Below are 16,289 nucleotides of genomic sequence, written 5' to 3' on the forward strand. Positions count from 1 at the left end.
ATCTTATAGTTTTTCAGTAGAAATTGAAAGAAAAAATAAATCCAGCGCAGTTTGATGGTTAAAAGGGATTCAGTATTCCCACTTTTATTGGTATGAATATATAAGTAAAAATAAAGATAGACGCAGTGTCAAGGTGGTTTCTTGAGGGCAAATGCCCGAGCTTACGCGTTTCGAACACTAGCCGTGTTCTTATTCATGGCAAAAAGTTTTTCAGTAGACCTTGTCTTTTTTGCAGATCCAAGAAGCTGTCCGTTCCTGCTTCTGTAGTATCTCGAATAATGGGGCGAGGTGGATGCAATATCACTGCAATTCAAGATGTTACTGGTGCTCATATTGATGTTGATAAACAAAAAGATAAAAATGGGGAAAGAATGATTACTATAAGGTATTTATGGTGGAACCTTCCCAAACTGTACTTTCTGTATTGTAAAACTATTTCTGTTCCCGGTTTCTGGTCATCTTTATGAATCTACTATTGATTTTTCTATTTTAAAATAAAACAAACTCCTCCAATGTTTAGAAATCCTGCAGCATGTTTAGAATACAGCTTATAATCGTATTTGTTGCCTGGCAAGATCCGCAATATTTTCAGGCGTATTTCGGGGTGTAAACGCCACAAAATACGCCTGGAAAAAAAGGTAGCTGAGCACCTACAAACATCTGCCCATTGAAATCAATGGGAAAAACAGTGAATAGTTCATACGGGGAGTCTTTTTACGCTGCTGGTTTAAAAAACGGCGCGTAAAAAGAAGTAGCATGTCGCTTCTTGGGGCGTTTTTTGGAGCTGATTTAAAAGAAGCCTCAAAAAAAACGGCTCAAAAGAAGCTTCATTTTCTGCTTGAAAAACGGCTGAAATCAGAGGTTGTTTTCTCTGAAAACGGCTTCATAATTTTCAGCCGTGTTTGACTCCGCGTGTGACCATACCCTAAAACCTGACCAAATCTGTAGTTTTGCATTCTGGTTTAATCATAACAGAATTTTTCACTCGGTTAAAAGAAAAAAAAGAAACACAAGAAAAAATTCATTTCAGTGGTACGTATTATGCTAGAGCAAAGACCTGTACTACAACTATAGTGCCTATTATCTAATCCTAACACAGCATTAGTGATGTGGGTTATAACCCAAAACCCTGAAATCAAAAGGTGCTATAAAATCCTTAGTGCAACTGGTACACTACAGCACCTACCAAGAGCAAGGGAGCCACAAGTGGTTCAGAGCCTCTGGTTGGAGAACACTGGTCTCGCCCGAGTGTGTTTAATTTGTATCTGAGATATGCTGTTAAACTAACCATGTTTTTTTTTGTTTTTCTTTTACATCAGGGGTGGTACCGAATCAACAAGATATGTAGTACAACTGATTAATGCATTGATTCAAGATCCTGCAAAAGAGCTTGAAGACTTAATACCAAAGGGACACATTCGTAGTCCCAAAATTGTTTTGAATTCGTCGTCTGCAGCAAGCATTGTGTCTACCAACCCTTCTTTTGTAACTAGCACCGCATCTTTTCAGTCTTCCAAACCATCCAAAAACCTCCCGGAAAATACGCATCCTCCTTTGCATGTCACACTTCCTATGTCTACTTGCCATCCACAATATGCTCTCTTAACAGCTCAGCCTATGCAACCAGTCAGACACTCTCACTTACCATTGACCCAGATTGGAGGTTCCTTCAGATCCTCTCCCTGTACATGGGGACTATTTCCTGTGAGATCAAGTAGCAAAAACATTTCTCCGAAACACACATTGCAAGAAACTGATCATAATGTACAAACTGCATCCTTATTTGGCAGTTCACTCTCAAAGTTAACTGATACTTCTCAACATTCAAGCATAACAAACAGCCCTTCATCCATCAGAAAACCGTTATTCTCCTGCAACCTAAAAGCCAGCAGTGCGGTGCCTGTATCCTCTTATACCACTAGCAAGTGTACTACAATTTCTTCTATGTCATCTGCAACCATAAATAATGAGCTAAATACTAGTTCAGTTGCCAATGAAGGGCAAACAGAACGCTACTCGTCTACAAAAGGGTTTTCAACAATACAAAGAGCAGTGCGCCCATTAGATCAGTCAGCAGAAATGCGCTCTTCATCTGGCATAAATTGGCCTGATAATTCCTCATTTATCAGTGACCAAATATCATTTTGTCCTTCATCAAGTTCATCAGCACATAAAAGTATAAAGGAGGAGACCTTTTCAGCCAGTATGTCAGAAAGAAATGAATCAAAGCTTGCTGGTTATATGAATGATGCCACTTCAGAACTTGACAATAATTGCAGAATTCCACAGATTGTTCATTCTAACCAATATGCATTACATAGGATGCAATATAGAAACCCATTAAACTCAATGATGCCTACAAAACAAATGCAGCAAGATGAACACCCTCTTTTTGTTACAGATTCACAGTCCAATAATATTCAAGATTCACTCCAGCAAGCAAATATACAGTCTACCCTTCCAACACCACCTATTATCAATTCTCAAGTACATTTACATTTGGCGAGTAAAGCATTGCCACAGTCATTTGGAGCTGCACTTCTCAATCCCTTTTCTAGCCACCTTAACCAGGTGTCATGCGGCCAAGGTTGGGGGGGATGTCATTCATCTGCAGAAATAACTAACCAGTTTCTAACTGACCAAACAACTGGTCCAGATAACACCATGCTTGGACACCTAGAAAATTTTCCTTTAATCGCATCAAGTCCACCTGGTTTTAGATCCTCATCGCAAGGATGTTCATCTGGAACAGTGGGTAAGCTTTTAGAACAGCTGGGGACAACACACCGGCTTGTCATGCAGCACATTTGACATCAATTGCACAACACAAACTATTTTTTTTACCCCATATCTGTCTTACATATTTGTTGTTTGACAGACATGAAAGTTGCATGTACGTGTGACTCACTGTAGTAACATACAGTTGCATAAGCCGTCCATAGGCCACCATTGTAATAAAATATAAAAATATGTATACTGCGCGGTATGTTTTGTCATGGTTGCCAAATAGGAAATCGCAGCAGACTTATGCATTCCTGGTGGATGCCAAAAGGACACACTCTTCTGGTAACCATCTAGCCAATAGGGCTCTATGGAACCAGTCCGCTAATGCGCCGAGAGCATTTCCTGCACATACGCCAAGCATACACGCTGAATGCAGTGTGAACATAACTGATAATAATAGTGTGGCAGATTGGTGATCACAAAGTTTCCTTGAGTCAGCACGGCTAATAAAATGACTCTTGGTGATGTGATTTGATATCCATGGTATACTCCCGTTTTTTTTTTATTTTATGATCACATGATCATAGTTTAAAGTTTTGACTGCTTTAATTGACATTGTAGTCAGCAAGTGTAAAGTTCAGTATCCTTGTAATATGTCTGTTGCTTTTTTTTTTCAGTTTTTTGCTTTTCAGATAATTTTTTTCTTTTCACCACATTGTTTCAAAAAAAGAAAAATCTGCTGCTACCTGGTAACTGTCAAGCTGGTTTTGGGACATCTTTAATTTGAGTGCACAGTGGTGGCTGTGAATGGTCTGTGGGCCTTTCTGGCTCACTCACTAAGACCCTAACAGATTTTCACAACCCATAAGAAGATCTGTTAGACCAGGATCGGTTTGATGCAGTTTTGTGGCAGTTTTTGCCTCTGTGTTTTGAGCCAAACAGGAGTGGACACAAAAGAAAAAAGTTGCCTCAGTCTTTTCTCTATACCTTTTCTTTCCTTTTGGATCCACTTCTGGCTATGGCTAAAAAAACGGAGCCAAAGCCCGCAAGCCTTAAAGTGTAACTAAACGTTGAAACATCTTTTGACATGGCAGAAGCGCTCGGTTGAGCAATGTGCCGCTTAGTTTCTGATAGTACTTTCTCAAAAAACGGTGAGGTGTATGGGCTCATAGACTTTCTATTGATCCTATACACCTCTCGCTCGCATTTCCGGGGAAAGCCGATCAGACATGAAGCGGCTCAGTGCTTACCAGAGTGTGTCTGCCGCTTTGTTAAAGCGATCGATGGGGGTCCCAGTGCTCGAACCCCCACCAATCCAAACTTCTGACTTGTCACTATGACATATCAGAAGGGTTTTTTTAAAGTTTAGTTACACTTTAACAACCTCAATCCTACTTGGCAGATTCCAGCTAACAGAAGACTTTACTGCATAGTGGAAGCATGAGCTCTTTGCTGAATATGTAGCCAGTTAGTCAATAGTGGAGCTTCACAGTTTTTCTTTTAATGTGCGTGAGCTTATTGTCTTTTTTTTCTTTTTATAGCAGCATCCTTTGATTCCGCTAACAGTTCATTATCCATGTCCGCACCAACGATGACCAGCTATGAAACAAATCTCTATGCAAGTCAAATGTTTTTGCAAGGACCTAATGTTTGCTCTCCTAGTTTTAGTAGACAACACTTTTCACCGCATCCTTGGACTAATTCTTCAAATTCATGTACGTATTTATTACAGTGTCTTCATAGATTATTTAATGATTTTATTACGTGAACTATATATTTATGATATGGTGTTTAATTTGTGCCATTAGCAGACTTGTTATCGAATCTAGCCACTGATGGTGTGTTAATACTATAGTTAAAAAATGTGTTCACATTTTAGGTCAGTCTCTTGGTCCATCAGCGTTGTCTGGTTCTACTTCACCCCTGCCATCTGCAACTGATCCTCCGTTATCAGACCCGATGCAGCCAATAAACTTTACAAATGATCGCAAAATACCTCCTCCTATTGGAACAGAGCGGCTAGCACGAATTAGACAGAGCGGCTCTTGTGCATTTGGGAACACCTACTCACCTTCTGTTGGACAAAATGGCATATGGGCATTTGGAGTCAACAGTGGACAAGGTAGGAATACAGACAATTTCAACATGATTTACATTCACAATGTTAACATTTGGTGATTTATCGGCAATAAACTTCCAGGTTAAATCATCATTCACATGAAATTCCATGAGGCCGTGTTGTGTTTCTAAACACAAATCCTCTAGGGCAAAATACCTTTGTAACAAGGCATGTTATGGGACAGGTTAGTTTTTGGGGTTTAGATGTATTCTGTATCAAAACACTTAACTGCACCAGGATGCATGAATTGATATCAGAAGAAGTCCATACATGTAATGGTTTCCCTATATCATACTAGCTTGGTCAGTCAGTACCTGGCTGTGAAGCCAACATGGCTTTTCTAGTTGCCGTGATCTGGTATCTTTTTATTTCAATTTTAAATAAGAACTGACAGAACATAGATTTAAACGACCCATTTAGTGGTACGTCTTGACACCTTCCCATTTGGAGACTTTTTTACATAGGACGTTCTCCTCTTACACTTCTCGCCACTTGTTACTTTCCCTATCCCAAATATCCCTTGCTCTTTCTCCTGCACGTTTCTTATCTTCCTAAAACCACTGTGGCAAGTTTTTTTATTGTATTTTGTACAGTGAAAATAGAAGTACATCAAGAACTAGATTTATTATAAATAAGTTCAAACAGGCCGAAATATAGGCCTAAGAATTAGTAACGTGTAACGTAGAAACAATCCAAAAAGATGGCTTGGAGAGCAATGAAGTAGTATCCTAAGCATTTTACTAGTACAGGTGGGTAGCCCACAGCACAATAGCGTAAAAATCGCGCAAACGTCACTCCACTAAAAGGAAGGAGTGAGGGGAAATAAGTGAGCTTGCTCACAAGAAGATGGTCCAATTCTCTCTAAAGCTGGGCGTAGAGGGGTGGATTGTTGAGAACTGTGCCCAGTTACATACTAGCTGCATTGACGAGACCACTTATGGTGGTTAGGTACACATCAAAAGGCAGAAAAAGGGAGAGGGAGGGATAAGAAAAGAAAAAGGGGCGTTTTCTCCATTTGAGGGAGGGAGGTGATCGGGAGAACATAAGCACCAAATTCTTTACCAGACAGGGTAACAACTCTGCTCAAGGATGGGGTAAGAGGGCAGGCAAAAGAGGTATTACTGACAGTCAGTCCAGGCGGACTATATTCACTGGAATTTATCCACTCTTATCTTGAAGTATGGCCGTTTGCATCTGATCTGTTATGTACCAAGACTTTATAAGTTAAGAGTTGGCTATTTCCACGTCATTGCAATTGTTTGTTTCAAGGCCAGGAAGACAAAATATACTAAAACATGAGTGAAGGGGCATGTTGAAAATCGTCTTTTATTAACCCCTTCCCGCTCCTGGACGTACTATTACGTCCTGGCAGCTGTATCGTTCGTGCTCAATGACGGAATAGTACGTCTCGGGAGTAACGGCCGTTTCGGCCGTCCTCCCGACACATGCAGGAGCTGTGACAGCTGCTGTCTTGTTCAGCAGCTGTCACAGCTCCTACAGCGGGGACCGATCGCTGTGTCCCCGTTGATTAACCCCTTAAAAGCCGCGTTCTATAGAGATCGCGGCTTTTTAGGGGTTAAGCTGCCATCGCCGGCCTGCTACGCGATAGCGGCCGGCGATGGAGACTATGGCAACCGGACACCAAACAATGGCGTCCGGCTATGCCATAGACGGAAGCCTAGTGGGTCCTGACAACGTCAGGACCCACTATGCTTGCTGTCAGTGAGTAGCTGACAGTTCTAATACACTGCACTACGCATGTAGTGCAGTGTATTAGAATTGCGATCAGGGCCTCCTGCCCTCAAGTCCCCTAGTGGGACAAAGTAATACAGTAAAAAAAAAGTTAAAAGAAGTTGTGTAAAAATAAGAAAATAAAAGTTTTAAAAGTATTAAAAGTAAAAATCCCCCTTTTTCCCTGATCAGTCATTTATTATTAATAAAAATATATAAACAAACAAATAAACTGTACATAATTGGTATCGCCGCGTCCGTAACGGCCTGAACTACAAAATTATTTCGTTATTTATCCCGCACGGTGAACGCCGTAAAGGAAAATAATAATAAACCGAACCACAATCACAATTGTTTGGTCACTTCACCTCCCAAAAAATGGAATAAAAAGAGATCAAATAGTTGCATGTACCGAAAAATGGTACTGATCGAAACTACAGTTCGTTACGCAAAAAATTAGTCCTCGCACGGCTTTATTGATTGAAAAATAAAAACGTTATGGCTCTTAGAATAAGGCAACACAAAAAGTAAATGATTGTTTACAAAACGTATTTTATTGTGCAAACGCCATAAGACATAAAAAAAAACTATAAACATCTGGTATCGCCGTAATCGTATCGCCCCGCAGAATAAAGTGAATGTCATTTATAGCGCACGGTGCACGCAGTAAAAAAAAAAAGAATAAAAAAACAATAGTAGAATTGCTATTTATTAGTCACCACGCCACCTAAAAATAGAATAAAAACTGATCAAAAAGCCGCATGCACCCCAAGAAAACTACAATACATTCCTCAAGGGGTCTAGTTTCCAAATTGAGGTCACTTTTGGGGGTTTTCCACTGTTTTGGCACCACAAGACCTCTTCAAACCGGACATGGTGCCTAATAAAAAAGAGGCCTCAAAATCCACTAGGTGCTCCTTTGCTTCGCCGGTGCTTCAGTCCATTACCGCACTAAGGCCACATGTGGGATATTTCTCAAAACTGCAGAATCTGGGCAATACGTATTACGTTGCGTTTCTGTGATAAATCCTTTTGTGTTATAAAAAAAAATGGTATAAAGAGGATTTTCTGACAAAAAAAAAAATGTAAATTTCACCTCTACTTTGCTCTAAATTTCTGTGAAACACCTAAAGGGTTCATAAACTTTCTAAATGCTGTTGTGAATACTTTGAGGGCTCTAGTTTCTAAAATGGCGTATTTGATAGGGGTTTCTAATATATGGGCCCCTCAAAGCAACTTCAGAACTGAACTGGAACCTAAAAAAATAAATAAATGAGGCAATACTTCGCTTCTTACGTTATACTGATAATGAGCCGTGCCCACCCCGAGATGACCCCAGTTTTGACTGTTTGTATAAACGGAGACCCCTATTAGACCGTTCCAGTGCCCGGTTTTCCCAAGCATTCACCCCCGAGAAGTGTATTTCTATTGATGAGTCCCTGGTACATTTTAAAGGGAGGGTTCGATTCCGCGAGTACCTGCCGGGTAAGAGGGCAAGGTATGGCGTGAAGATGTATAAGCTGCGAGAGTGCATCCGGGTATACCTACAGGTTTAGGCTATGTGAAGGAAAGGCCACCCCCAAACCAGACTGCATCCTGGACTACAATAGGTACATGGGAGGTGTGGACTTGTCAGATCAAATCCTGAAGCCCTACAGCGCCATGCGGTGTGGTATAAGAAGCTGGCCGGGCACATCATACAGATGGCATTGTACAATGCGTACGTGCTACGTCGATGTGCAGGCCAGACGGGAACTTTCCTGGAATTTCAAGAGGTGATTATCAAGAACCTAATCTTTAGGGACCAAGAAGGGGGGGGCACCCAGTAATTCTGGAAGCGGGGCCACACGCATCGTACCAAGGCGGCAACACTTTCCAGGAGAAGTTCCCCAAACTGGCAAGAAGGGAAAAAGTCAAGAGGTGCAAAGTCTGCTATAAGGGATGACACAATATATCAATGTGACACGTGTCCCGAATAACCAGAGCTCTGTATGAAAGTCAGTTTTAAAATTTATCATACATCCCTTGGTTTATAATTTACCCCAATTTTACTTACCCTGATGCACTCCGCACAGCTTATCCCCCCTCGTCTTTCCCCTCTGAGCCCTGCTGTGTGCCCATACAGCTCATAACAGCCACATGTAGGGTATTGCCATACCCGGGAGAACCCACATTACAGTTTATGGGGTGTAGGTCTCTGGTCAAAATGCTCACTACACCTCTAGATGAATGCCTTAAGGGTGTAGTTATTAAAACGGGGTCACTTCTTGCGGGTTTCAACTGTACTGGTACCTCAGGTGCTTCTGCATACATGACTTCGCACTAGAAAATCCCCAGTAGGCCAAATGGTGGTCCTTTCCTTCTGAGCCCTCCCATGGGCCCAAACGGCAGTTTATCACCACAAATGGGGTATTGCCGCACTCAGGACAAATTGGGCAACAAAATGGAGTATTTTATTTCTTGTGAAAATAAGAATTTTTGAGCTAAAATGACATATTATAGGAAAAAATATATTTTTTTTAAATTCCCAGCCCAATTCAAATAAGTTCTGTGAAGAAACTATGGGGTCTAAAAGGTCACATTACCCATAAATGAATTCCTTGAGGGGTATAGTTTCCAAAATGGGGTCACTTCTGATGGGTTTCCGTTGCTTTGATACCTCTGGGGCTCTGCAAATGCGACATGGCACCCGAAAACCAAACCAGCAAAATCTGTACTCCAAAGAACACACAGCGCTCCTTCTCTTCTGAGGCCTCCCATGGGCCCAAACGGCAGTTTATTGCCACAAATGGGGTATTGCTGCACTCAGGAGAAATTGGGCAACAAAATTTAGTATTTAGTTCCCTGTGAAAATAAGAAATTTTGATAAAAAATTACATCTTATTGGAAAAAATGTCATTTTTTTAATGTCACAGCCCAATTGAAATAGGTGCTGTTAAAAAACTGTGTGATCAAAATGCTAACAACAACCATAAATGAATTCCTTGAGGGGTGTAGTTTCCAAAATGGGGTCACTATTGGGGGATTCCTACTGTTTTGGCACCTCAACACCTCTTCAAACCTGGCATGCTGCCTAAAATATATTCTAATAAAAAAGAGGCCTCAAAATGCACTAGGTGCTTCTTTGCTTCTAGGGCTTGTGTTTTAGTCCACGAGCGCAGTAGGGCCACATGTGGGACATTTCTAAAAACTGCAGAATCTGGACAATACATATTTAGTAGTGTTTCTCTGGTAAAACCTTCTGTGTTACAGAAAAAAAAAGAATACAATTGAAATTCAGCAAGAAAAATGAAATTCGCAAATTTCACCTCCACTTTGCTTTAATTCCTGTGAAATGCCTGAAGGGTTAAAAAAAACTTTCTAAATGCTGGTTTGAATACTTTGAGGGGTCTAGTTTTTAAAATGGGGTGTTTTATCAGGGTTTATAATACATAGGCCCCACAAAACCACTTCAGAACTCAAGAGGTACCTTAAAAAAAAGGCTTTTGAAATTTTCTTAAAAATATGAGAAATTGCTGTTTATGTTCTAAGCCTTGTAACGTCCAAGAAAAATAAAATAATGTTCAAAAAACGATGCCAATCTAAAGTAGACATATGGGAAATGTGAACTAGTAACTATTTTGGGTGGTATAACCGTCTGTTTTACAAGCAGATGCATTTCAATTCTGAAAAATGCAATTTTTTCAAAATTTTCTCTAAATTTTGCAATTTTTCACCAATAAACACTGAATATATCGACCAAATTTTACCACGAACATGAAGCCCAATGTGTCACGAGAAAACAATCTCAGAATCGCTTGGGTAGGTTTAAGCATTCCGACGTTATTACCACATAAAGTGAAATATGTCCGATTTTAAAAATGGGCTCTCAGCCTTAAGGCCAAAACTAGGCTGTGTCCTTAAGGGGTTAAGAAGGGTTTTTTTTTTAATCAAGTTGTGACCAGTGAGAGAATAAAAAAAAATATACACGTACTGAAAGCATCTGCACTCTAGGGCAATGCCACCATATATAAAGCATGTACCATGGTACCTGGCATCCTCAAAAGCAGTATGGAGGGTAACCTGGGACCGCCCTCGCTATACAGTCGGGTCAAGTGCCACCTTGTAAGGACCTTGATTTTGGTTTAAAGAATCAGTCATTGTGACCAGTTTTTCTTTTGGGGTGACTGAGTTTGTATTACAACCTGTTTTAGCTTTTCTGCTTAACCCCTTAAAGACCAGGCCAATTTGAGTTTTTCCATTTTCGTTATTCCGCCCAGTGTTCCAAAAGCCGTAACTTTTTTATTTCTTTCGTCGACTTAGCCATATGAGGGCTTGTTTTCTGTTGGACTAGTTGTATTTTGTTCATGGCACCATTTATTGTACCGCATAACCAGCGATTATGCCATATTTTGATGTTTTTGTTTTTACGGCCTCCATCAGGCGGTAAAAACTACATATTCACCTTATTCTACAGGTTGATAAGGTTACGGCGATACCAAATTTTACGTTTTTGTTTTATGTTTTACCACTTTTAAAAACAAACTATAACAATTTGCTTTAAAAAAAAAAAAAAAAGTCTTGTAGCAATATTCTGAGAGCCATAACTTTATTTTTCCATCAATTTAGCGGTGTGGGGGCTAATTTTGAGAGGCGAGCTGTAGTTTCCACCAATACCATATTGGGGTACATGTGACTTTTTGATCACGTTTTATTTCATTTTATTGGAGAGCTAAGGTGACCAACAAACAGCAATTTGTATGTTTTTGATATATATTTTTGTTTTGGCGTTCACGAAGCGGGTTAAACAACATATTGCGATAGTTAGGACTTTTATGGACGCGGCGATACCAGTTATGTTAACTTTTTTTCTTTTTTTTTTAACATTGCTTTAGGGACAAAAAATGGGAAATGGGTTTTTTTTTTTTTTTTTTTTTTTAACGCAATATAATGTAAACATTTTTTGGAACGTTATAAAAAACATTCTGTTTTTTTACATTTTTTTATTAGTCCTCCTAGGGGACTTGAACCAGCGATCGTTTTCATGATACACTTCAATAATAATGTACTGCCGTATATCGTGATCTTGACAGTCTAAAGGAGTACAAAGATTGCAGACCTGGGGGCCTTCATTAGGCACCCAGGCTTCCAAGACGACCATAGTCACTGGCCGATCTGGTGGCAGGTGGCCCAGATGGAGTTCTTGAGGGGGCGCCCACCTGATTCTAACAATTTAAATGCCGTTGTCGCGATTGACCGCGGCATTTAAGGTGTTTAATGGGCGTAATCAAAGTGAACTTTGAATCCGCCCGTTGCAGTGGGGTGTCGGCTGTATAACAGCCGTCACCCATTGGGTATGGAGCGAGCTTAGCCCATTGGCTCGCTCCCTACTTCCCCTTAACGGCTGTCACATACATGTACATGACATGTCATTAAGGGGTTAAGGCTATATTTGAGCTTAAATCCTGACATATATTCCACAATTTTTACAGATGCATCCGATTTTGGTAGCCTTTTTTGTATTGCTGTACAATATAAGCTCCTTTAAAAACCGGTTTACTGAAATGTCTTGTGTCTTGTTGTTTTTTTTAATTTATTTATTATAACAGATAGCTTTTCTGGATGGTCTCAACCAGTCATGAATACTCCTGTTTTCAATCAAGCTCAACCAGACAACACGGTGTTTTCCCAACACCAATATATGGAAAGAGATGAATATGGCGTGTTACATCCTTCCAATGGGTTCAATCGACCAACTTCAAACACTGGTATTGACTTTTCCAAAGTGAGTGTTTTCTGTAAGATGTTCTGTTTAAACCGGATATTTCCCATATATAAAGTTATAAAATGTCAAAATCAATAAGCTGACATAAACTAGCTTATTGAGGGATATAGCCAGCAATTCCATGATACCTTAGGAAGTCCAGGTAACAAAAAAAAACAACTGTTAAAAACCACTTAAATAATGGGGTCATTTATTCATTTTGTAGTCCTTCCATGCTGCTACACACTGAATGTGTCCAGTGATGTGTTCCGTTGCATACATTGTGTTGCACAATTTTGCCACGATTTCATGAAAATCATAGTAAAACGATGCACTATGCTGGCACCCTCTCAAGACCCCCTTAAAAGGGGGTAGTGGTAGAACAAGTGCTACTACTCATCTCTGTCTCTGTATGAGAGGAGTCAGAGTCACCAGGTTCATTAGTAGAAAGTGTGGAGAGTGGAGGCTCAGACTGATTCCCTACTGAGTCTCCTCCTTGCTCCCCCTCTCTCCCTGTTGGGCAGCCAGCATTGGGGCAGGTGTCCAGACCTTTTGGAGCTCCCCCATCAGTGGGCCACTGGGGCCATCGCATCCAACATTGAATTGCTTGCTGGAACATAGATTACTTTATCATAATTTACTGCTTTTCTTCCACAAGGTTTCACCAACACACACATCTTTTATTTTATCTTTTACACTACTGTGCAAAAGTTTTTGACCATTATGGAAAAATGCTGCAATGTAAGAATGTTTTAAAAAATAAAGTGTTTAATAGTTGATGTTTTTTTATCAATAAACAAAATACAACGTGAATGAAAAGAAATTAAATCATATCAACATTTGGTGTGACTACCCTTTTCCTTCAAAACGGCGTCAATTCTTCTAGGTACACTTTAACAAAGTCATGGATTTTGTAGGATTATAGTCCGATGAATGATTACCCAATTATTAAAAACAGGTGATAATGGTCATTTTCATATGTAGGTTGAAAGTCATTAACTGTAACAGAAACCGCTGCGTAGGATTCTTAAAACTGGGTGAGGTACAGCCAAACTCTGCTACATAGGTGAGGTTGTGGAAGACTGTTTCATGTCACAGGTCCATCATGGCAAGACTGAGCACAGCAATAAGACACCAGGTAGTTATACTGCATCAGCAAGGTCTCCCCTAGGCAACTATTTCAAAGCAGACTGGGGTTTCAAGATATGCTGTTCAAATTCTTTTGAAGAATCACAAAAACGGGCAACATTGAGGAACGTAAACCCAGTGGTCAGTCAAGGAAACTTAGTGCAGCAGATCAAAGACACATCATGCTTCCTTACGAAATCAGAAGTTCAGTGCCATCAGCTCAGAACTGGCAAAAACCAGTGGGACCCAGGTACACCTATCTACTGTTCAGAGAACTCTAGCCAGAAGTAGTCTTCATAGAAGAGTTGCGGGCAAAAAGTGATATCTTGAACTCAGAAACAAGGCCAAGTGACTCAACTATGCACAAAAACATAGGAACTGGGGTGCAGAAAATGGCAGCAGGTGCTCTGGACTGAGTCAAAATTTTAAATATTTGGCTGTAACAGAAGGCAGTTTGTTCGCCGAAGGGCTGGAGAGTGGTACAATAATGAGTGTTTGCAGGCAACAGTGAAGCATGGTGGAGGTTCCTTGCAAGTTTGGGGCTGCATTTCAGTAAATGGAGTTGGGCATTTGGTCAGGATTAATGGTGTCCTCAATGCTGAGGAATACAAGCAGATACTTATCCATAATGCAATACCATCAGGGAGGCGTCTGATTAGCTCCAAATTTATCATGCAGCAGGACAACGACCCCAAACATACAGCCAATGTCACTAAGAACTATCTTCAGCGTAAAGGAGTCCTGGAAGTGATGATATGGCCCCCAGAGAGCCCTGCTCTCAACATCTAGTCTGCCTGGGATTACATGAAGAGACTGAAGGAGGAAGCCTACAGCTACAGATCTGTGTTTAGTTCTCCAAGATGTTTGTAACAACCTCCCTGCCGAGTTTCTTCAAAAATTATGTGCAAATGTACCTAGAATAATTGATGTTGTCTTGAAGGCAGAGAGTGGTCACACAGAATATTGATTTGACTTCGATTTCACCTTCTGTTCATTCACTTTGTATTTTGTTAAGTGATAAAAAAACAAACTTAACACTATTTTTAAAGCATTTTTCCACAACTGCCTAAAACTTTTAAACGGTGCTGTATATCTAGAAGAGAATATAGTAATAACCATCAATATGTGGTCTCTGAAAGAACCTATCCTTATTACTGGAACACTATTAGGTATTATAATATTTGCGCTTATACTCCAATTTGAGCATAATTTCTCATAAGAGTACAAATCCAGAAAAACGAAGTTGCCACCAACTACTTCATTATTTTTAGTCTTTATTTATGAATTCATACACATTTTAAGAATGGTGAGAACAGCGTAAAACATGCAACAATAATAAAGAACATACTGAACCTGAACTTTTACCTTGGTTTTGATGATCTGTACTTGGGTATTTAAACAGGTAATCTTTGTAAAGATTGACAGAACATGAAAAAAAAAATCTTGTAAGGATATAGGGCAAGTCGCAAATAGGAACATAGTCTGGAAATCAGCAAACTTTCAAGTGCAGTAGTTGGCTTTTATTTTCCAAGTAATGCACCAGCCGATTGCTCACTAGTGCACGGTGTAAAATCCTTTTTGCAGGCTTTTTATTGTATTCTGCAACATCCAATGCTCTGCAGCTGGCACAGTCGATAACCAGCTGTCATGCTCAAAGCTAGGAAGATCTAGGCAGGTTCTATTTTTTTTCTTATCCCCCCCCATCCCTCAGAAACAGCAATTCGTTTGTCCATGGGTTGTCTGGTATTGTTGCTCAGCCCCACTAACTAATTGGGGCTAAGCGGATATACACGTACCAGACACAACCCATGGACAAGGGTGGTTGTGTTTCGGGGAGGGGGGGGGGGAGCAGACTCCTATATTTTTCTAATGCTGTGCAAGCTCTTTAATACACCATTCTTTAACAGATGTTGCTGTTACCGCTATTCTGCTTTGGTGGTGCATGTCACTGTAAGCTTTTTTCCTTTCTTTCTAAGTAACCATTAAACCACAGTGTTAATGCATGCCTTCTACCAGCTCAGAATAGGGCAGCAGCATTCATTTTAGATGATTGTAAAGCAAGATGTATAATTCTGTGTTAGTCAATTAAACTTTTTTTTTTCTTTGTTTTAGCCCTTGCCTGGAACATGGACATCACCATTTGGAACTGCACATCTAAAATATGTTAACTGAACTGGAAGATGTTGCATTTGAGTTTGGGATGACCAGAAGAATTTTATGTTTTCTCAGTTACGGTTATTTTGTTTCCTTAAATTCCACTGAAGTTAGGAAGTTAGGTATTCTTAGTAAAGGTGCATTTCAGGTTTGCAATTTTCTGATTTAAAAGTTGACCTCATACAATCCCCTGTTGGATAAACTAGGTAACTGTATGCCTCCTAGTTTTACATAGATGGGCTATGCCTACTTGCAGTGGACTTTACGTTCCTGTTCTTTTATGTACGTCTTGTTAAAATGACCATTCATCCCAAATATTTAATAAAACTGTTCTTCATAGTTTGTGTTGTAGTTACCTGATTCAATGTACAATCAAAATTAGTTGAATAGATATACAACTTACTTGTATAGTTCCAATTCCAACTGGCACGGACCTCATTCATCCCTTCTCCTCGCACCCTCCAGAGTCTGCATTTCAAAACAAAACATTAACCCTTTTTTCACGAAATTTGTAGTAACTATACATCATAATCAGCAAGGGGTTGCCGCATTTTGTCGTACTGTTACGACGTGCTGGTGGTGCAGGCTCAGATACTGAGCCCGCTCCACCACCAGCGGGTGTCAGCTGTATATTTCAGCTGGCATTCTGCTGTAACAGCAGGGCCCGGTTCTAGGTCCGATACCCACCAT

The 16,289-nt window shown here is 40.1% G+C and overlaps 1 protein-coding gene across 2 annotated transcripts in view; it reads left to right on the forward strand.

The window, feature by feature from the left end:
- Positions 1–15,938, forward strand: part of ANKHD1 (ankyrin repeat and KH domain containing 1) — a 277,970-nt gene extending 262,032 nt beyond the window's left edge. The window contains exons 28-33 of one of the 2 annotated variants that reach the window (XM_075856368.1): positions 236–385; positions 1,320–2,755; positions 4,266–4,439; positions 4,604–4,846; positions 12,163–12,338; positions 15,558–15,938. In XM_075856368.1, coding sequence (XP_075712483.1) covers positions 236–385; positions 1,320–2,755; positions 4,266–4,439; positions 4,604–4,846; positions 12,163–12,338; positions 15,558–15,617 — 2,239 coding nt within the window. In that variant the 3' untranslated portion in view covers positions 15,618–15,938. The remainder of the gene's footprint in view (positions 1–235; positions 386–1,319; positions 2,756–4,265; positions 4,440–4,603; positions 4,847–12,162; positions 12,339–15,557) is intronic. The other variant, XM_075856369.1, reaches the window with a different exon arrangement.
- Positions 15,939–16,289: the final 351 nt, after the last annotated feature.

The sequence above is a fragment of the Rhinoderma darwinii genome, chromosome 3, assembly GCF_050947455.1.
Source record: "Rhinoderma darwinii isolate aRhiDar2 chromosome 3, aRhiDar2.hap1, whole genome shotgun sequence".
Taxonomy (NCBI): domain Eukaryota; kingdom Metazoa; phylum Chordata; class Amphibia; order Anura; family Rhinodermatidae; genus Rhinoderma; species Rhinoderma darwinii.